The 23,686-nt window shown below is 38.8% G+C and overlaps 1 protein-coding gene across 5 annotated transcripts in view; it reads left to right on the top strand.

The window, feature by feature from the left end:
* Nucleotides 1-20,573, top strand: part of LOC122985148 (protein NLRC3-like) — an 84,943-nt gene extending 64,370 nt beyond the window's left edge. For 3 of the 5 annotated variants that reach the window (XM_044355584.1, XM_044355588.1, XM_044355587.1), the window contains 4 exons: nt 12,284-12,457; nt 15,654-15,830; nt 17,669-17,845; nt 18,888-20,573. In XM_044355584.1, the coding sequence (XP_044211519.1) occupies nt 12,284-12,457; nt 15,654-15,830; nt 17,669-17,845; nt 18,888-18,927 (568 nt within the window). In that variant the 3' untranslated portion in view covers nt 18,928-20,573. Of the gene's footprint in view, nt 1-89; nt 1,879-4,224; nt 4,399-12,283; nt 12,458-15,653; nt 15,831-17,668; nt 17,846-18,887 lie in introns of all 5 variants that reach the window. The other 2 variants (XM_044355585.1, XM_044355594.1) reach the window with 2 other exon arrangements.
* Nucleotides 20,574-23,686: the final 3,113 nt, after the last annotated feature.

The raw sequence follows: 23,686 nt of genomic DNA, 5'->3' as shown, positions 1-23,686 counted from the left end.
ACAGGAATCTACCTCCTCTATCCTACTGGAAATTAACACAGTCAGACATATTTCTTTTTAATTATACATTTTTTCCTTTCTTTCAGCAGAAAGTGGTCTGCAGGAGGTTTTAGATGAACATAAGATCAGTCTGAGGAGGAGATGTGAATGTGTGACTGAGGGAACTGATGAAGCAGGAAGTGAAACCCTCCTCAACAGGATCTACACTGAGCTCTACATCACAGAGGGACAGAGTGAAGACGTTAATACCCAACATGAGGTGAGGCAGCTTGAAGCAGCTTCCAAGATGGAGACCCTCCATGACACTCCAATCAGGTGTCACGACATCTTTAAAGTCTTACCTGACCAACAGAAAGACATCAGAGTCGTTCTGACCAACGGCGTCGCTGGCGTTGGAAAAACCTTCTCAGTGCAGAAGTTCACTCTGGACTGGGCAGAGGGCTCGGAAAACCAAGATGTCAGTCTGGTGATTCTGCTTTCGTTCAGGGAGCTGAACTTGATCAAAGATGAGCAATACAGTCTCCTCATGCTGATCCATGATTTCCATCCAACATTACAGAAGGTCACAGCAGAGAAGCTCGCTGTCTGGAAAGTTTTGTTCATCTTTGACGGCCTGGATGAAAGCAGACTTTCACTGGATTTCAACAACATGAAGGTCGTGTCTGATGTCACACAGAAGTCATCAGTCAACGTGCTGTTGACAAACCTCATCGAGGGGAAGCTGCTTCCCACAGCTCTCATCTGGGTAACATCCCGACCTGCAGCAGCCAATCAGATCCCTCCTACATGTGTTGACAGGGTAACAGAAGTACAAGGCTTCACTGACACCCAGAAGGAGGAGTACTTCAGGAGGAGATTCAGCGATGAAGAGCTGTCCAGCAGAATCATCTCACACATCAAGACATCCAGGAGCCTCCACATCATGTGTCTCATCCCAGTCTTCTGCTGGATCACTGCTACAGTTCTGGAGCACATGTTGACTACAGACCAGAGAGGAGAGCTGCCCAAGACCCTGACTGACATGTACTCACACTTCCTGCTGGTTCAGACAAAGAGGAAGAAGCACAAGTATGATGAAGGACATGAGACAAGTCCACAGGAGCTGACGAAGGCTGACAGGGAACTTCTTCTGAAGCTGGGGAGGCTGGCGTTTGAACATCTGGAGAAAGGAAACATCATGTTCTATCAAGAAGACCTGAAGAAGTGTGGTCTTGATGTCACAGAGGCCTCGGTGTTATCAGGAGTTTGTACAGAGATCTTCAAAAGAGAGAGTGTGATCTTCCAGAAAACAGTCTACTGCTTTGTTCATCTGAGCGTTCAGGAGTTTCTGGCTGCAGTCTACATGTACCACTGTTACACCAGCAGGAACACAAAGGTACTGGAGGACTTCCTGGGAAAAGACTACAGTTACTCATCTCTGGATGACTTCCTGAAGAGAGCCATGGAGATATCTCTCAGAAGTGAAAATGGCCACCTGGATCTGTTTGTGCGTTTCCTTCATGGCCTCTCTCTGGAGTCCAACCAGAGTCTCTTAGGAGGCCTGCTGGGTCGGACAGAGAACAGTCCGGAAATCATCCACAGAGCCATCAACAACCTGAAGGAGATGAAGACCCAAAGAATCTCTCCTGACAGAAGCATCAACATCTTCCACTGTCTGATGGAGATGAACGACCGCTCAGTACATCAGGAGATCCAAGAGTTCCTGAAGTCAGAGAACAGATCAGAGAAGAAACTCTCTGAGATCCACTGCTCAGCTCTGGCCTACATGCTGCAGATGTCAGAGGAGGTTCTGGATGAGTTGGACCTGGAGAAGTACAACACATCAAAGGAGGGAAAACGGAGACTCATCCCAACTGTGAGGAACTGCAGAAAGGCTCGGTAAGTCCAGATGTGATTATCAACATTATAAAGCTGCCATCAGTATTACAGTAAAGATTCACACATGCACACTATCAAAGTGTTAAACATGTGTTACACCTGCTTGTTGCCAAAGTTATACATGAGTAGTGCTTCACTACAAGGAGTACCTGCAAGCACATTCACATGTCAAGACATCCTTATCACAAGGAAAACATATTTCTATTCACATCAATGTTTTTATTTTCATAGTGATGAGGATATCTTGACACATTGATTATGTCACTGGTCATTTTGATATAAATATCCTTCATTTCCCTCCTGTGGGTATTTGTCTGAGGAAGACCTGTAATCAGTTGAAATGTTACCAATAAATTTAAGTGGAGCTGTGATTCCAGTGTGTGAGTTCTCCTTGTATCCCAGTTGAATACATTTTGTATCCAGCACCTATCCCACTGAGGGTTTGTGGATGTGAACACGACGACTCTGACTTATAATGCTTCACTTCAAATGTTCTTCACATGTTACAAATGCTATGAGAGCAAGAAAAACTTATTATTGTTGATGTGTTTATACCTCACATTAGTAAACACATTCATTCTGTTTATTTATGATGATTTTACAGTTTATTGTTCACCTTCTAGTTTTCTTCCTTTGGGTTTAATACAAATCCAGCAAAATATCTTCAGGTTTCAAGTTTTTGTTGAAAATGTTTAAAGAGTCATTATTTCATCACAACAGACAACAGTATTTTCCAGTGGACAGTACCTGCTGTACCTTTCTATAATGTGTCTGTTACACATACATGTAATATCTGTGATCTGCTGCAGCTACCAGCTTGTATGTAGCATGAGAGGCAAAACCCAGGGCATAAAAAGACTGCAACGCTCTTCCTGCTGATAACACTTAATTGCTGTGAGTGCACGGTGATAATTGAAGAGACTCAGTTTGAAGCTGCTCAGGTTTTATGAGCAAGACAATTTCATTTGAACTTTGTGGAGACACTCTGATACGATGGGTGCTTCTCATGACCTTATTTCATGTCTTCTCTCTCCTTGGGTGACCCAGAAATTGATCTGGAAATTGGTCTCATCATGAAGGATGTTTGAATTTGCTTATTTCTGTTTGGAGGAGAGAGGAGGCTGCCTGAAGGAGGGAGTAAACAGTACACAAGACCATCCTTCATCTTTTAGCAAACTGACACAACCCTTTATTGGAAATCTGTAGTGACTTGACGCAGCAGCTGATCGGACTGATCTGATATTACGTCACTAACATCTCAGTTTTATATCGAGACAAATAACAGAACAAACTCAGGTGTAATATTACTCCCAAGTTTAGATTTGATTTGTTTTCTGATTTCTAGTCTGCTTAAAATCTTGGATGAAAATTTTGACTGTAGGCCTGATTAATAAAGGAAGCATAAAACAACTGTCATCATTCACTAGATATTTATTTTTATATTCCTTCTCCTAATTTACCCTGTGTCATGGATGATATAGTCAGGGAGGGAAGGTGAGTCTGCTGTCTGTCAGCAGAAAACACATTTTAATTAAATATCAGTTTCTATGAGGCTGAAAATCCCTGTGTGTCAGGTATGTTGTGAAGAGCAGAGCAGGTGGACCCAAACACAGGAGACTGCAGGAAACAGGAACTTGAAGAATACATCTTTATCCTGGTCTGAGTGCAGGCAGAACAAATCTGAACTGAACACAGAACAAAGGATCCAACAAGACTGAACTGAAAACCAGGTATTAAATAAAACTGAACTGAAGAAGGGATGAGGTGCAGGTGGAGCATGAGAACAGGAAAGAAGCTGATTGGCTGGTGAAGACACAGGGAGCAGGGCAGGACTAACGAGGCTGATGACTCAAGTGAGCAAAGCAAAGACACATTTAAGACAAATAAGATGCAATCACTGTGGACTTTATAGAAGCATAAATACAACTCCATTTTCTTTGCCTTTGTCTGCAAGATGAAACCAAAACAGAGAATCCATTAAAAAGTCTGCAGTACAGCAGCAGAGTGGGGAGAGTTACTGAATAACTCAACTTTGATTTGAAGGGTAAATCACAACATGACACGTTTACATTACTTTCATTTTCAGACGCTTTTGTCCAAAGCGACTTACATTTTTTTACATACATGTAAAATTTTGGATTGAGTGTGGTGTTCAAAGACATTTAGACATGTGGACTGAAGGAGCTCAAGTTTCAAACCACCAACCTTGTGATTAATGGCAGACCAGCTCTGCCAACAGAGATAACTGAGCTATTCGTCACATCTTAGTTTGTTTAGTGATCAAAATGCCTAGAATCTACATTTATTATTAAAGTGAATATTATATGTATGTTATCTGCATTACAGACTTGTTGGGTGTGGACTCTCAGAGACTCACTGTGAAGTTGTGGCTTCAGCTCTGAAGTCCAACCCCTCCTATCTCAAAGAGCTGGATCTGAGTAACAACTGGCTGTCTGTCTCAGCAGTGAAGCATCTGTCTGCTGGACTGGGGAGTCCAAACTGTAGACTGGAGACTCTGAGGTCAGTTCACTGCCTGTCTGTTACTATTGTTGATCTTAATGTTTAACAACTGAACCTAATTTATGTACATACATAACTTACATGCATGACATTATTTTTTTTTTCCATATTTTCATTTTTTACTGTACAAAGTTTAGTCTGTAGTTATAAAAGATGACTGATTCTTAAAGAAATTGTACAAAATGTCCACTGTTAGTTGTTAAAGTATATTAATGTTCATAATTTTTGGTAAAGAGACACATTTGTATACAGAAGATCCTCTCAACTAATATCAGTTTTAAATGGTTTAAAAAGTTTATTTGATGGAGAAGTATTTCTTTATTATATTCTTTAATGTGTTTTCATGAATAATTTCTGATCATTGATATTGATCCTTAAAACACACATACACACACACACACACACACACACACACACACACAGGGACACAGAGATCAATGCAGGTGACCTCAGAGTCTCCAGTCCACACTGTAGACTGGAGACTCTGAGGTCAGACACCATTTCTTACTGCTGTGCTGAGATTAATATGATGTGACAGTTGTGGTGACACTAAACTGCAGACATAAAGCTGATATTATGTTGATCCACACTGAGGATCTTAATGGGAAAGTCTATTTTCTTCTTGAGTGGTTTAGTCCATTGACTGTGTCAAAGCAATGTTGAGCTGCACATTTAAAACCTTCATATAACAAGAAAAATCTGCACTGGATAATTCACTCTGAACCACTGAAACTTTTTTTGTCTTTTATATTTGTCAGTTTTTAACTTGCATCCTGTTGGGTTCAGGTTTTTGGAGTTTGCTGGACACAAAATAAATAAAATAGTTGTGATTAATTGCAATTCTTATTTGAGTGATCAATAAGCGATTCTTGAAATCCAGAGAAAACTTTGCATTTGCACCTTTACTCAGTGAACATGTGTACATGTGCACTGTGTTGTGTGTATGCAGTGGTTACTTATTGTAAATGGTTCAGTTAGAACTGTGTGACGTGTAAAATGTCTACTTTGTAGAAATGGAGTTATTACAATGTGCACAAAAATCTTATTTCAAGTTCAAAAGTAAGGTAGATGCTAGCTGCTATATTAGCTGCCCTGAGTCATGACAGTCCCATAGAAGGATGGCGGAAGGAAGATTGAGGTGAACAAGCTTGAAAGAGGTAGCGGGAAGAAATCAGGAAGAAAACAGAAGAAAGAAGAAGAAATTTGAAGTTACAGTGATGATAGAGAGAAAGAAAGAGAAATCCACTTGGCTGGAATAAAACTGACTGGGAACAAGGACAGATTTGGAGTTCTGTTGAACAAACATGAAGTCGCCAGTTGGATTAAGGACAAACTTGGTGATGTCAACTTAGTTGATGTTAAAAGAAATGGATTGATCATTGTTGGATGTGTCTCACAGACACAGCTGAAGAAGTTGTTGGAAATATGAGTTAGATGGTTAGCAGGTGTCATGTTTCCCACTTCATAGAAGAGTTCCAGTAAGTTGTTGACAGTCATTGAATGATCAGGATGAGTGACAGAGAAAGGTTTGAAACAAGACCAGGGGCCAGATGCATAAACGAAACGTATGCACAAAAACCATGCACACGCCATTTCTCGCACATAAACTGGTATTTATAAACACAGAATGTGCGGTGAGAATGTGAACACCTCACGCATACTTTAGACCAGGCGTACACATGTTTTTCCTAAGAGATCTGAGGCTGATGTGATGAGGTGGAGATGAAATATAAGCTGAGAGACGGAATCTTTTAGTAAAACATTGTTTGTTTAGGTTGATAACCAGCTGCACTGATTGTGCGTGTTTTTTGGTTCTTTTGGGGTGTTAACACAGATATTTGTAAAATGCCAATCAAAGGCGCATTTATTAAGTTAACATTGATTAATTACTTTTGTGTTTAATTTTGTCATTCCTTTAATTTACATAGGAGCCAACATTTTATTTTGCTCTTATCATTCTTTTTAATTTTATCCTTAGTTGTGGCACACCTTGTAAAGTCGGTTTAGATATGAGCTACAAACTACAATGTTGATTACATTTCTGAGATATTACTGCTGACGATGGTTTACAGTCCATGTGATGAATTAATGATATGGATGGTATAAAGAGCTGCACAGCCGTGTGTAATGGCGGCTATTCTGGCTGTTGGAGAAACTCGCCAGTGCAACACAATCTGTGAAACTGCACTTCTTCTTTCCCGTTTGTTTCATTGACAGCTGTACAGACTAGGTGACCAATTGATATTAAAAACGGCTGGTTCAGGGTGTGTCTTCATCCATTTATGGTTAATTGTGGGAGTGGAAATGAGGCTCGTGCACGTGCGCCCAGTTCCTCAACTACTGAGATTTATAAAACAGAGCCATGCATACGCATGGCTTTATAAATCTGATGAAAAGAAAGCGTCTGCATGTTTGTGGCTTTATGCGTACACACAGTTTTAGTCATGAATCTACACAGAGTTTTATGCATCTGGTCCCTGGTGTGTTGCATTTTGAATCAGAAATCCTGCCTGACAAAGTATTCTTAGATCATATCAGTTACCCAGTAAGGCTGTTTGTTCCCAAACACATTCAGTGCAGACGTTGTTGGAAATGTGGACACAGCTGGCTTGTGTGTAGACATGATTTGGGGAGATGTGGTTAATGTGGAAATGAAACGTGCAGCAGCAGAAACTGTGAAAAAGAACCCCAGTGTAATCAGTGTGGGGGGAGACATGAGGCAAGCAGACAGTCCAAAGAGAAAGAAAGAGATGGAAGTCATGAGGATCAGGTCCAAGAGAAGGCTGAGCCATGAGGAAGCAGCTAGGAATGAAAAGGTTCAAGAAGTGAAGGAGAACTTATCAGGTAGGAAGCATGATGAATATTGTTTTTGTGAGGACAAGATGAAGTTCTGAGCACCTCTGTCCATGGTGATTAACTGTGCCGCTGAGGCAGATATGAAATCTGAGAGAATAGAGATTATTACTGGAGAGGAAGTGCAGAGGCTGCTGAGAGGCTTTCAGACTCTCTCAGAACCTCAATTGAGAAGTTATATTAGAGAATGGGATGAGGGTAGGAATATATCTAATATTCCCTCCTGTGGGTATTTGTCTGAGGAAGACCTGCAATCAGTTGAAATGTTACTAGTAAATTTAAATGGAGCTGTGATTCCAATGTGTGAGTTCTCCTTGTATCCCAGTTGAATAGATTTTGTATCCAGCACCTATCCCACTGAGGGTTTGTGGATGTGAACACGACGACTCTGACTTATAATGCTTCACTTCAAATGTTCTTCAGATGTTTCAAATGGTATGAGAACAAGAAAATCTTATTATTATTGTTGATGTGTTTATACCTCACATTAGTAAACACAGTTATTCTGTTTATTTATAATGATTTTACAGTTTATTGTTCACCTTCAAGTTTTCTTCCTTTGGATTTAATACAAATTCAGCAAAATATCTTCAGGTTTCAAGTTTTTGTTGAAAATGTTTAAAGAGTCATTATTTCATCACAATAGACAACAGTATTTTCCAGTGGACAGAACCTGCTGTACCTTTCTATAATGTGTCTGTTTATTTTATATACAGACACATACATGTAATATCTGTGATCTGCTGTAGCTACCAGTTTGTATGTAGCCTGAGAGGCGAAACCCAGGGCATAAAAAGTCTACAAAGCTCTTCCTGCTGATAACACTTAATTGCTGTGAGTGCACGGTGATAATTGAAGAGACTCAGTTTGAAGCTGCTCAGGTTTTATGAGCAAGACAATTTCATTTGAACTTTATGGAGACACTCTGATACGATGGGTGCTTCTCATGACCTTATTTCATGTCTTCTTTCTTCTCGGATGACCCGGAAATTGGTCTCATCATGAAGTATGTTTGAATTTGCTTATTTCTGTTTAGAGGAGAGAGGAGGCTGCCTGAAGGAGGGAGTAAACAGTACACAAGACCATCCTTCATCTTTTAGCAAACCGACACAACCCTTTATTGGAAATCTGTAGTGATTAGACACAGCAGCTGATCGGACCTATCTGATATTACATCACTAACATCTCAGTTTTATATCGAGACAAATAACAGAACAAACTCAGGTGTAATATTACTCCCAAGTTAAGATTTGATTTGTTTTCTGATTTCTAGTCTGCTTAAAATCTTGGATGAAAATTTTGACTGTAGGCCTGATTAATAAAGGAAGCATAAAACAACTGTCATCATTCACTAGATATTTATTTTTATATTCCTCCTAATTTACCCTGTGTCATGGATGATATAGTCAGGGAGGGAAGGTGAGTCTGCTGTCTGTCAGCAGAAAACACATTTTAATTAAATATCAGTTTCTATGAGGCTGAAAATCCCTGTGTGTCAGGTATGTTGTGAAGAGCAGAGCAGGTGGACCCAAACACAGGAGACTGCAGGAAACAGGAACTTGAAGAATAAATCTTTATCCTGGTCTGAGTGCAGGCAGAACAAAACTGAACAGAACACAGAACAAAGGATCCAACAAGACTGAACTGAAAACCAGGACTTAAATAAAACTAAACTGAAGAGGGGATGAGGTGCAGGTGGAGCATGAGAACAGGAAAGAAGCTGATTGGCTGGTGAAGACACAGGGAGCAGGGCAGGACTAACGAGGCTGATGCAGGGCAGGTGTGGAGGGAAAGTGAGGAGGGAAAAGCAGGCTGGGGAAGAGTACATGAACACAGGAAGGAAACACAGAGCAAACAGAAAAATAAAAACCCAAAAAACACAATGAGACAGATGATGTACCTATAAAATAAAATGCAGTAGTGTCTCAGATTACATTTTCCTCATAACTATTCCTGAAACTAAACACATGCTCCTATATAACAGCAGTGAGAAAGGTGAAACTGTCTCCTTATAGTTTGTGTGTAGGGAGATGGGCGGGAAGCTCAGGTGAGGGGAATGAGGTGATTTCAGTGATAGCAGGGCAGATGGGAGTGGCATAGTGCATCTAATGTTGAACACAAACTATATACAGACATCACTACTGTGGTGAAATAAGATGCCCATAAAAACTGGCAACTCATCGTATGGATGAGTAAAATTACATGAGCAAATGGACTGGATAACAGAAGTGTAACACATAAATGATGATGAATAAATACAGCCTAAGAGAGTGATGTCAAGATGAAGAGAAACTAAGCCAACACTAAACAAGCTGCTCCATAACCAGCACTGTACATGACTAGATAGTCACATAAAGCAGTGAGGAAGAAAGTTGGTGTGAGTGAGACGTGAACTTAGTAGAGCCAGACTCAGAGCTGAGAAGAAGATACATAGAGCCAGACTGTGACAAGGTAGAAAGTAAACATTGATGTCAGATATATTTACATATTTCCTCTTTCCTTAAAACACATAAACCACAAGTTTAAATTATTTTAGAAAAAGTTGCTGCCAGTAGAAATGTGTATTCACTGTCTGAGCAGTTACAAACTGTTTGATGGATCTGTTCACAATATAACATGCAGATGTTTGTCAAACAGTTTATTTCAAGAGAAACATGCAGAGATATTTCACGTTGTCTTTTGTCATGTTGGAGAACATCACTACATCACTGTGCTGGCAGTGGTAACTGTACGCCGTTATTCATTTTTTAGACAGTACATCACATTTAAAGTCCAGCACATCAAAAGACACTGAAGAGCTGTTAACACCTGTAGACTGACAGCTGACGTCACTTCAGATGACGCCTGAAAGGAAAGGACGTCCAAAAACATGTTTCCTTGATTATTCTTCCCTCACATCTTTTCCTGCATCTCTCCCTTGTATCTTAGGTAGGAGGGACTAAGACACAAGGATACGACTCAAGTGAGCAAAGCAAGGAGACATTTAAGACAAATAAGATGCAATCACTGTGGACTTTATAGAAGCATAAATGCAACTCCATTTTCTTTGCCTTTGTCCTCAAGATGAAACCAAAACAGAGAATCCCATTAAAAAGTCTGCAGTGCAGCAGCAGAGAGAGTGAGGAGAGTTACTGAATAACTCAGCTTTGATTTGAAGGGTAAATCACAACATGACACGTTTACATTACTTTCATTTTCAGACGCTTTTGTCCAAAGTGACTTACATTTTTTTACATACACGTACAATTTTGGATTGAGTGTGTTGCTCAAAGACACTTGGACATGTGGACAGAATGAGCTCAAGTTTCAAACCACCAACCTTATGATTAATGGCTGACCAGCTCTGCCAACAGAGATAACTGAGCTATTCATGACATCTTAGTTTGTTTAGTGATCAGGGGTCCGTTTCACAAAGCAGGTTTAGTGAAAACTCAGGGTCTGTTAACCCTGAAATGAGGGAAACTCTGAGTTTTCCGTTTCAAAAAGGGAGGTAACTCAAACCAGAGAAAGAGGGATAACTCTAGCCTGTTTCACAGAGAGGGGTAACTTAAGCTCTCGGTCAGTTACCGTAGCAACAGACTCTATGAACCTAACCTGGTCGGGACCAGGTTTTTCTCAATGAACCTCGAGTTTCTCTCAGTCTCCGCCCTCTTTCAGAGCCACACACTCCATTTGATTTCCTCATTCATTCAGTCAGCAGGCGAGTTTTGGCGTAGCCTAGTTCTGCCGTCTGTCATTTAAAAAAATCATTAAAAAGAAAAAAAAAAATCAGAGTCAGTATATTAGAAGTCCATTAGGCACAGTAACATTTTTCACTAACATGGCATGTCATTTTGATAACGATCCCGTGGATGAAGGTGCAGCATTACTGCGCAGAAAATTAAATATTCGTTGAGAGATGGTTATCAGACCGCGCATAGATGTTCTAGCATTTCCAGACAATTATCTTTTTGAGCGGTACCGTTTCACGTCACAGTCCATTATCTACATGCACAACCTAATCCGTCCTTACATTTGCAACATTACCAATTGTAGTCATGCTCTCACATCCCAGCAGATATTGTGTGTTGCGCTGCGTTTCTTTGCAAACGGAAGTTTTTTGTACAATGTCGGAGCCAGCCACTGGCCTTCCTATAGTCTGGCTTATGGCCAGCTCCTCTGCCTCCGTTAGAGGTGGCGGTGCTGGACCACCACCCGTTTTACGGGCATCTGCCTTCTTTCTGTTGGCTGAGTGGAAGTCTGTGTTAGTTTAAATAGGCTTAATTATTTAAAAGAACATGATGTAGATGAGAAGACATTTATGTGTGTGAAACCAGCATTATGTTGGGGATAAAACAGCTGCTCAATCAAACAGCCACTTAATATTTACTTTACAATGTAAAACATGATCAAAATGAGGTACCCCCATGAGATTATGCCGAGGTCTCACCTGTTTGAACAATGTTTTTATATTTCATCCTAAACTGCTGCCAAGTGCGCTTCTCCCTCGCGGGACTGGACCTAAATGAAATAAATTAATAGGCGACCAATCAAGCAGTTTTCCTCTGTAATATTATTGTGATTACAAAGGACTACATTTAAACTTACGCATTGACCCGAGCAGCGATGTTCTCCCACGCCGTCTCCCTCTCTTTTGCAGCTGCAGCGGTGTTGCACTTCTTTTTGAAAACATGTTCAAACTCGCCGTATTATCGCATTAAGATTTCTAGTTCTAGTGGGGTGAAAAACGCCGCCCTCCTCTTCCCCGTTGCCATGGTGACTCGTTGAATCGGGGCTCCATTGATGCTGGCTTTTTATAGTTGTGGTGCACGCGCTTAACTCCAGGTGAAACTACTCCGAGTTGAATAAACTGACTCAAATCAGCTGTTCTGGAACCGGAAACTCAGAGTTTCCTATCTCAGAGTAGATCAACTCAGAGTTCAGGATTAGACTCAGAGTTTGTTGAACCTGCTTTGTGAAACGGACCCCAGAATGCCTAGAATCCATATTTATTATTAAAGTGTATATTGTATGTATGTTATCTGCATTACAGACTTGTTAATTGTGGACTCTCAGAGACTCACTATGAAGGTGTGGCTTCAGCTCTGAAGTCCAACCCCTCCCATCTCAGAAAGCTGAACCTGAGCCGGAACAGTCTGTCTGACTCAGCAGTGGAGCATCTGTGTGCTGGACTGGAGAGTCCAAACTGCAGACTGGAGACTCTGAGGTCAGTTTACTGACTGTCTGTTACTATTGTTGATCTTAATGGTCAACAACTGAACCTAATTCATGTACATACATAACTTACATCCATGAAGTTATTTTTTTCCATATTTTCATTTTTTTACCGTACAAAGTTTAGTCTGTAGTTATAAAAGATGACTGATTCTTAAAGAAATTGTAGAAAATGTCCACTGTTAGTTGTTAAAGTCAATTAATGTTCATAATTTTTGGTAAAGAGTCACATCTGTATACAGAAGATCCTCTCAACTCTGAGTTCAGTTCACTGACTGTGTTTTCCTCTTGTCCATCTTATATTTACCCAATTTCAATCCATAACGGTTTTAGACTTAAAAGTTTTAAATTAAATTTTAAAATTAGTTTGAGTCATAACACATTCACAAATTACAAGTTTTCAAAGTTTGTCAGTCCAAGTGCCTGAACTACGGTGGCCCTGAAGTGCAAATCACAATGACAAATAGGAAAACACAACGACAAATAACAAAACACAACAGCAAATCAAAAAACACAACAACAAATAACAAAACACAACCGCAAAAGCAGAAAACACAACATTAACTTCTAACGGAAAAGGTAGGTACCTGCTATCGACAAAGTTTGTTGCTGATTGGACGCTCTCCCATTGACAAGGATCATCGCTGATTGGACGGTTCCGTTGGGGTCCGTGTAGTCTCCGCCCAGAGCTGTGTTCAACTTGATTCATAACAAGATAAACAGTCAATGTATTACTTTGTTTTTCTGTTTTTCGTGTGAATTAAAAACTAAACAAAACATGCTTTTCCCGTTTTAGTCTGCAAATTGGCAATTGGAATACAAAAGAAACCCAATCCAGAAAACAACTTGTTTTTTGCTATATAAAAAAAAGTATATATATGTATATGTATAGATAGATAGATAGATAGTGTGATTTGGAGGGAGAATCCCCATTTGCTTTTTTATCCCCCTCATATGGGGTTATGCTGCTTCACCCAGTGACCATATCTAAAATAAAAATAAAATATTTTTTTAAAAATCCAAGTAAAGCACTGCAACATGAGAACATTCTATAGTGCAAACAGCCATAGAATCAGAAATGGACTTTCACTGTCAGCACTCGCACTCCCATGGCAGTCGAGATGACCGTGTCTAGGCTATGTGTTGACGCAGTAAATGGACCAGAGGTTGCATCTGCGCAAGAGCGCAGTGCCATTACACACAGCTGTTCACTTTCTTTACCGTCATTAATTCGCCTGAAAATTACACCAGGCTGCTACAAAATAAGCACACACACCTCTACACACAGCAGACTGGTCGGTTATACCTTGATATTCTGCTTTTTATGAAGGAGCGTCCATTTACCTGGGCTCATCAGCCTCTTTTCCAACTTTCTTTTTACCAAAAGTAGCGTCTCATTTTACTCTTGAAACACATTGAAGTGCAAACACTGTTGTGTAACATTAATTTTACATTAGTATACGAGGTGAGATACATTAAAATTATTGCTGAAATATCGATCGGTTCAATATAATCATATCAATGGCTTCACCAAATTAATTATTTTTTTACTATGCCAACTCACTGATGAAAATAATTTCTCCATCTGTCTTCTCTTCAGATTTTTGATGATGTGTGTTCATGTTGTAACACTTTGAACAATCCAGACATTTCCTAAAGAAAAGCCCTCTTTTTGTTTAGCTGTCGTTATCACGTTTACTACGATTGCGCAACTGTTTCACATCTATGTGACTGGCTGAGAGAGCATTAATCATCGCACTCACTGATTTATATTCACCGTCATCCATCCCTTTTGAATGTTGCACTGCTGCATGTACATAGCAGGTGCACACGGAGATGTCCACACAGTCTGTGAGCTTAAGACCCACTATGCTGTTCTTGTCATTGAACTTATTCAGTTAAACAGTTAAATTAGGGCCCAAATGTATTAAGCACGTCTGTCCGAGTGGCGATACTGTGATTTATTCGAATGAATGAATAAAAACTTTTTGGAAAGATCTCCCTCTGAATTTTTTTCTCAAATTAGTCCCTTTGTTTGTCTGTCTGTCTATCTAGGGTTTCTTTTCTATTCCAATTGCTGATTTGCAGACTAAAACAGGAAAAGCATGTGGATTTTTGTTTTTTTTTTCCACACGAAAAACAGAAAACAAAGTAAAACATTGATTGTTTATCTTGTTATGAATCAATCCTTCCTGTTAAAAAGACGGACAGTGCGTCCGTCCAATCAGCGATGATCCTTGTCAATGGGAGAGCGTCCAATCAGCAACAAGCTTTGTCGATAGCAGGTACCTACCTTTTCCATTAGAAGTTATTGTTGTTGTGTTGTCTGCTTTTGCGATTGTTTTATTTTGTTATTTGTTGTTGTGTTTTGTGATTTGTTGTTGTGTTTTGTTATTTGTTGTCGTATTTTGTGATTTCTTGTCGTGTTTTGTTATTTGTTGTTGTGTTTTGGTATTTGTTGTTGTGTTTTGTAATTTGTTGTTGTGTTTTGTCATTTGTTGTTGTGTTTTGTTATTTGTTGTTGTGTTTTTTGATTTCCTGTTGTGTTTTCCTATTTCTCGTTGTGATCTGCACTTCAGGGCCACCGTACTGAACCGCTGGTTTCACTTTGAACTTAGTCACTAATTAAAAAAAGACAAACATCCGTAAGAAAACTGTTGACACACTCACTTTAAACTCATACAGGCCAACAGACACAAAGAGAGCAAATCATATTACCAAATGCAGTTTGTATCTGTAGTCGTGTCTGGTGTCTGCCACCAACAACAGGTGACGCTTCAACATGTGCATGATGCTTCCTGTCAGGATAAAATGTCACTTTGTGTAGCTGCACCAGCAGTAAACAGGAGCATAAATATGGCCCTGCAGGTATATTCGTAAAGGATGGCTCTAGGTTACATCTAGGATTAGGAGAACATGTTTCTCACTGTGCTCAGTGCACATCTGATCAATTTATTGATCAGTGTTGACATGAATATGTGTCTGAATGTTGTGGTGACATTTGGATGATGTCTGTAGAAGGCTGACATGATGATGATCCATAATAACACAATGACAACGTCACTCTGCTCATTTTAGTGAAAAGCTCATTGATGAGGACATAATACTGTTGAACTACACATTTAAAACCTGAACACACCTGATGGATTATGATGGATTTTTATCTACGTCATTTATTCTTTATTCAGATTGTGGAACTGTGGTTTGTCAGAGATCAGCTGTGCTTCTCTGGTCTCAGCTCTGAAGTCCAACCCCTCCCATCTGAGAGAGCTGGACCTGGGAGGAAACAAAAACATGCAGGATTCAGGGTTGAATCTGCTATGTGATTTTCTGGAGAGTCCACACTGTAGACTGGAGACTCTGATGTAAGTTCACTGACTGTCTGTTACTATTGTTGATATTAATGAACCTAATTTATGTACATACATAACTTACATCTATGAAGTTGTTTTTTCCCGTATTTTCATTTTTTACTGTACAAAGTTTAGCCTTTAGTTATAAAGATGACTGATTCTTAAAGAAACTGTAGAAAATGTCCACTGTTAGTTGTTAAAGTCAGTTAATGTTCATAATTTTTGGTAAAGAGTCACATCTGTATACAGAAGATCCTCTCAACTAATATCTGTTTTAAATGGTTTATTTGATGAAGGAGAAATATTTCTTTATTACATTCTTTAATGAGTTTTAATGAATAATGTCTGATCATTGATATTGATCCTTCAGAACACACACACACACATACACACACACACACACACACACACACACACACACACAGGGGCACAGAGATCAATGCAGGTGACCTCAGGGTCTTCAGTCCACACTGGAGACTCTGAGGTCAGACACCATTTCTTACTGCTGTGCTGAGATTAATATGATGTGACAGTTGTGGTGACACTAAACTGCAGACATAAAGCTGATATTATGCTGATCCACACTGAGGATCTTAATGGGAAAGTCTATTTTCTTCTTCAGTGGTTAAGTCCATTGACTGTGTCAGAGCAATGTTGAGCTGCACATTTAAAACCTTCATATAACAAGAAAAATCTGCACTGGATAATTCACTCTGAACCACTGAAACTTTTTTTGTCTTTTATATTGGACAGTTTATTTGCAGAGGCTGGTGAGAGGCTTTCAGACTCTCTCAGAGAATGGGATGAGGGTGGGAATATATATATTAGTTTTATTTTATATATAATCATTTAGATTAAATAGGAGAACGGAGTCTTATTTTTAATCCAGTAGAAGGCAGTAACTTAACTGATAGTCCATGTGTTGCATTATGGGATAGCATTTATGTTTTTTAAATGTGCATAATGATGAAACCCTTGCAAGTGATGCAGGTCTTTTATTATTGTTGCTCAACTGTTTTGCACATGTAGGCCTAAAATATATATATATATATGTATCATGTTTTAGTCTTTTTGCATTTTTACTTGTGTTTGGCTGCACAACATGAGTTTGTATAGATGGAGTCACTGGTGGAGCTGCAGAGTTTAAGAGGTGAAGTCACAACGTCTTTATTGTAGTAGCAGCATGTTGTCATCAATATTAATGAGAGCTCTTTTTCACTGTTTGTATTTGACAGTTTTTAGCCTGCATCCTGTTGGGTTCAGCTGACTTTCCATTTTATAAACTTCTACATTCTATCAATCAATCAATCAATCAATCAAACTTTATTTATATAGCACCTTTCAAACGAATTAAATACAATTCAAAGTGCTGCACAAGCAACTGACAAAACGTAGGATGTTAAAAATGGATTTAGAGACTAATGAACACCAAAGCAATTAAAAAAGCAAAAAAGTTTCAGTAAATAAGACAACAATAAAAAATGTGTAGTTAAGATAATAAAATATAAATAATAAAAGCAGGCAATAAAGCAATAAAAATAACAAAAAAAGTTGTCAAATACTGCACAATATACATAGATGAGTAAAATAGTAAAATGTAAATAAATATTAAATAGAATAAAATAATTCATAATGATCAACAGTAAAATGTTGATAAACTAAAGATAGACTAAACAGATGGTTTTTAGTTTATGTTTAAAAATATGTATATTTTCAGCTCCTCTCAGATCATCTGAAGGCTGTTCCAGCAGCTTCTAAACCTTCTTCACATCTGAACAGATTATGAAACATTGAATGATTTAAAAAAGGAACTTTGTTTTCTAAAGTGACGTCATTTATTCTTTATTCAGAATGTGGTGCTGCAGTTTGTCAAAGATCAGCTGTGATTCTCTGGCCTCAGCTCTGAAATCCAACCCCTCATCCCATCTGAGAGAGCTGGATCTGAGACTGAACGACCTGACGAGTTCAGACGTGAAGCAGCTGTCTGATCTTCAGGAGAGTCCAGACTGTAGAATGGAGACTCTGAGGTCAGTAGAGAGTTGGAGACAGTCTGTGCTGGTTGCAGCAATATTGTATTAAACACAGTTAGTATCAAAGCAAAGATCCAGTATTTCCTAGAGAACCTTCAACCTTCTCAGTGGCTGCTTTCCTCAGTGAAGCTGTGAGAGGAGAATGGTGACAGGCTTCAGGATTGGACAGAAAGACTGAGAGAGAGAGAACAGTCAGCCAATCAGATCAGCCAGAAGCTTGTTGTGATCATGTGTTTGAGTTGATGTGAAGACGACTGTAGTTGTTGTGTTCATATCTGCAGGAAATAAAGCTGGATTACAGCTGACAGTCTTACAAGATGTATAGAGACAGTGGTCCTCATCATCAAACTGTCCTACCATCAAATCTGATCTGAAAGTGTTTGTTCTCTCATTTCAACACTAAAGAATTGATCAGTTCATCTTTGTCAGAGCTCTAAGATCAGTCTGACTGAAGCCTGCAAATCACTGGCTCTGATTTCACACAAGCATCATTACGTTTAGTAACCATGTGGTCTTTATACAAACCAGAACCTCTGCTGAAGTCCAGGAATCACAGCAGCTGTTTAGCTGAGAGCTCTGACTGATTGTCATGTGATGATTTAACAGCAGGAAAGATCTTCAAATCCCACAGAGACTCTGTAACTTTCAACTTTTCTAACAGTTCACATGTATCAACAGTAAATCCATCAGTAAACTGATGAGTGAATGTCTCTGTTTCTGCAGTAATGATGTGTTCATGACTCTCAGCACTTTATTTCCTCTGTGTACTTCAGTGAAATCTGCAGAGTAAACAGACTTGATAGCAAAAGTCTGTGCAGGTGTTAGAGCTTGGAGCTCAGTGTATTCACTCCAACACGTTAACATGAGAGCTGAAAGGAAGCAGTCTACGCTGCACAGCTGTTCCACTTCTGGTCTGAACAGGACTGAAGTCCCTGCTGCTCTTTATACTGGATGTGCTGCATCACTGACTGACAGCTGATGAAGTGAGTCTCACTAAACACTGATTTATGACCTCTGTTGTTTCTTCTTCTCTCATCAGCTGGGAGTGTAATTCTGACACAGACTCTGACTGTGAGTGAACATCCAGGAGTGTGTGTTGAGAGAGGATCAGCTGGATCCTGATGATCCATCTGAACCAGAATCTGGATCTGGATTTTGTCATCTTCACTTAAGTCTCTTAACTGACTACAAACTGAGCAGTTATCTCTGGATTTTGTTGAATCAGCACTTTACAGATTTGTTATACATGATCTGTTTGATGCAGAAAAGATTAAAAACAGGTGTTTAAGTCAGACTCTGACCCTGGGCCATATTTATCAAGCGTCTCAGAATCACACTAAGAGTTAACGAGGACTAAAACTAATTAATGAAGCAGAAGAGAATTTACTGTGACTGTCAGCAGGAGAAGGATTACTCCTGGGAGAGAGTGAGACGTGGCTGTTTTACCACAGTCAGAGCAGCAAAGTAGAAATAATGATGACGTGTTGTAGTTTTCTCACAGTCTCAGCTGGAAATATGAAACAGTGGTAATTTGGTATATTATGTGTATAGGCAGGTAAACAGGCAGGTAACTTACCAAGGTTATGGAACAAAACTATGATGCCAAAATTCATCATATGATATTTACAAAGTGTAAAGAAAGTCTGAGAGATAAATGTAGCCTATATGTTAATGAAGATAACAGGTAATTAGACTCAGCTGTGTGAAATGATCTTGGTTCAGCCACATGGTTTCACAGCCTGTAATAGTGCTGCATCTTGCACATGTTGCACAGACACATGTTGCAAACCCTCTCCATGAAGAACATCTTCTCTTCCACTGTCCAATTCCTCTTTCAACTACTCCCCAAGTTAACTTGTGTTCTCTACATGAAGGTAAATACAGCGTAACAATAGAAACATATATTGTTCAGGTGCATCTTCCTCTCTCAAATATCAGGCTGTAGCTCTGCTGTTATTTGAAGGAGCCTCAATAAAAATAAGCCTATAAAATATTTGAGCTGTTGTAATGAAGTTGAGATATCCTTCATTATGCAGCTGACATGATTCTGTGTTAATCAAAGTTTTAGTGGGCTGTAACTGAGGACCCTCGTCATGCTCATTATCTTTATGACGTGCATTAAGCCAGATCAAAGTTTGATTCATGACTTCCATCATTGTCGCTTCTGACAGAATCGTCACTGTTGCACAGCTGCATTTTCCCCGTTACCATAAAGTGTAACATTGTGAGGACGTTCTGTATTTATTTGAATGATGTTCTGTAGAAACATCATGTGTTCTCCTCTGCATCACACACAAAGTCAGTCTCACTAATGATTCTGTTTTAGTCCAAACAATCTTTTAATAAGCTCAGTGTCATCAAGCGTTCCCAAAACATCTCTCCTCTCAGGGAATATCTCTGCCTGAACTCCATCTCCTGCAGCTCCTAAATATTGGCAGAGATACGAATCATTTACCAAGTTTGGAAAGTTGATAAAAGGCTTTTTCTCCTAAAAGTAGAAGCAGAGATGCGTCACTCTGATCATTTTTGGCCAGTTAGGAGTGATTTCCTGCTCTGAGACGCTTGATAAATACGGGCCCAGATGTGACAGATGTGACAGATTGGATGTCCACAAATTTCATTCAGTTAAATTGTGAAAGAATTTATCATTGGTCCAGAAAACCTGCATGCAGGTCAAATCATATCTTGGTTCTGTGGTGAAAAACTTTGTATTTTTTGATTCCAGTCTAAGTTTTGATGATCATATCAGCAGCTGGTCCAGTCCTGTTTTCACCATTAAAACATATTCAAATAATATCTATAAAACCAGCAAAGAACACTGCTGCTGTCAGACTTTGAACTAAAAGCAGGAAAAGAGATCATATTACTCTATTTCTATCATCACTTCACTGGTTACCTGTTTGTTTTAGGATTGATTGTAAAGATTTGATTGATTACTTTTAAAGGCTCTTCATGGCTCCAGATGACATTTCAGAGTTGCTCTGTGTGTAAATATTAAAGGTATCTAGCTTTTATATGCAAACATATGATGTCACAATGAATAGTTTATATCTCATATTTAAAGTCATTTGCATTTTGTCTATCAAATGTCAAAAAATAGAGAAAAATTAAGATTAAGAGTGAAATTGGTTTGCAGTGTTTGTCCAAAACTTAACAAACACAATAAAAGAAACACACGCACTAAGAAGAAAAAAGCAATCCAAGACATAGTCCACACATGGCACACATCCTTCATAAATACACTAAACTACTACACAGCAGCGTCCAGCAGTGCTCCTGGAGTACAAAGATTTAATGTGAGAGAAGACACAATGCAGCCCAGAAATATACACAATACCATACTTTCCACTGTGCAGCACTGACTACAGTACTGCTGTGAGTACCAGGAGTGTTTATGTGCTGCTGTGTGTTATAGAGAGCGATGGCTGATGGGATAAAGGAATTCCTCGCTCTGTTACTGTTGCAGCTGGAGGCCTGAAGACGTGGGCCTGATGGGAGGGGCTGAAGCTCACTGAACAGGGTGTTGTGGGTGAAGCAGCAGGTTTTCAGTCTTTGACAGGGTCTGGGTTTGGTAGATGTTGGTAAGGCTGTCTCGCTTAGTGCTGTTTATTATTCCAGCAATACCCACAATTTTGCATCAGCGTTACCATGGCAACAGAGGATGCAGAATATTATAACACTCTTAATAAAAAACTTAACATAAAATGTTACTTTGAAATGTATCGTTGAAGTCAGCAGATGAATTTACTTTTCTTTTCTAAAATGCGATAGGCCATATGCTGTCACAGGAGAAAAAACAATCACAGTAAACTACTCCTCCTAGGCTGTCAGTTTTTTGAACAGTTCAATTTGAACTTGGTGGTGGTAATGATGACAACGGCAGATAAAGATGACAATTCCTCACCAGAGCACCCATGACCATATCTGAAGATTTTTGAAATGAAGAAAGATTCATATCGAGGGTTTTTCTTGCAGTGTTACTGTTGTGCAGTTATAAAGCTAGCAGTGTGTAACTGGGATTTTAAGGTAGGTAGTTGTTTTATTTATTTTTATTTTCTGAGGAAACTGCATCTAAAGCAATCCCACTGTGCCTGATGCACACATGCGCACGAACACGCACACACACACACACACACACACACACACACACACACACACTGCCAGAGCTGTGTCAGAACACTGCCATGCTGTTTTGAGGGGATGGGGTTGGAGTTTTTTAAATAAATAAATGAAAATGACAATGGGCTGTCTGTCCTTTTGTCAATTCAATTGTGTTTCTATAGGCATTTCAATAGGCTTTGTAGCATATTCTACAGTTTTTTATTCTACAGGTTCTTACAAGTAAGTCAGTGCATTGAGTAGGTTGTTTCAGAGTCATTCAGTTATGTAAATGTATTGACAATAAAAAGAAAATATACTTTTGAATTTTTAAGTATTTTTAAAAGCAAGTACTCCAGTACTTTTAACTTGAGTGAAAGTTTCACTTGTACTGGAGTAATATTTGACCAGGAGTATCTCTATTTTGACTCAATATTTTGACTTTGATAAAAAATAATTGTTTTATGAATTGTTTTTTTTTTTTAACTGCAGCAGGAATTATAAGAACAAATGTATCTGTAAAAACTAATCTGAGTTACATGTTGGTGGGTTTTCTTCCACAGCTTTCTCTATTTGTCATTAGAAATGATCTGGCACCCTCTGGTGGTGTAAAGATAAACTGAATGATGTCAGTATGAACGCAGACAGAAACAGAGAGAATTAGCCAATATTTTAATTGATTAACCGTTTTGAGTCTTTGAGTTTTTTGAGAGGAAAATCTCAAAATTCTCTGATTCAAGCCTCTTAAAATGTGAATAATTCCGGGTTTCTTTAGTCTCTATGACAGTAAACTGAATATCTTTGGGTTGTGGACAAAACAAGACATTTGAGGTCAGAGCAGGTCAGACTGGTGTTCAGATACCATCTACCTGTCCTGCCTCCTCTACAGGTGGAGCTCAGACTCATTCCACTCATTCCACACATTTCTGACAGTAGTTTGAACTGTTAACTGTAAGTTTGCTTGGTTTCATACTTTAAAATTTGTCTTTAGTAACTTCACAGTTTTTTTCTTGATGTCTGCTGTTTGTAGATGATATTTTTACTTCATTACAATGTTTAGAGAACTCTCATGTTTGAAGGAGGGAGGGACTTCAGATGACAGCAGGTAGAGATGGTGCAATCACAGCTCTGTTAATATGTGGATTACTTTTTAACTTTTTAAGACCTGTTAACATCAATTTATTGATGTTAACACACACACACACACACACACACTCCAAAAAAAAAAACGAATCATTTTACATTTGACCTGCTGAGGTGAATGACTTTATGTCAATGATTGTTATTAGATAAAGTTTGTTTATTCATACAGTCCAGCCTGCATGTCTGGTTATAAGTCATGTGAGAACTGTGTGAAAAGTTCCTCATGCTGCTTTTAGATTTCAAAGTAGAAACTGTAATATTTGGTCTTTGTTTGCATGTTCAAGGTCTAGATTGCTGTATGATGTTCGTAGATGAGAGATAGAGAACTCTAATGTTTGAAGAGAAATCTATTATTATTATTATTATTATTATTATTATTATTATTATTATTGTTATTATTATTATTATTATTATTATTATTATTATTATTATTATTATTATTATTATTATTATCATTATCATTATTATTATTATTATTATTGAATTGAACTGTTTTTAGTACAATGAGGAAGTCTTTGTGTCTGAGTTTGTACATAACAGCGAGCGAACAGTCAGAAAGCTTTTCAGAAAGCTCATACACACACACACACATACACA

The sequence above is a fragment of the Thunnus albacares genome, chromosome 7, assembly GCF_914725855.1.
Source record: "Thunnus albacares chromosome 7, fThuAlb1.1, whole genome shotgun sequence".
Lineage (NCBI taxonomy): Eukaryota > Metazoa > Chordata > Actinopteri > Scombriformes > Scombridae > Thunnus > Thunnus albacares.
Note: the sequence above shows the minus strand (reverse complement) of the source record. Positions and strands in the feature narration are given on the sequence as shown.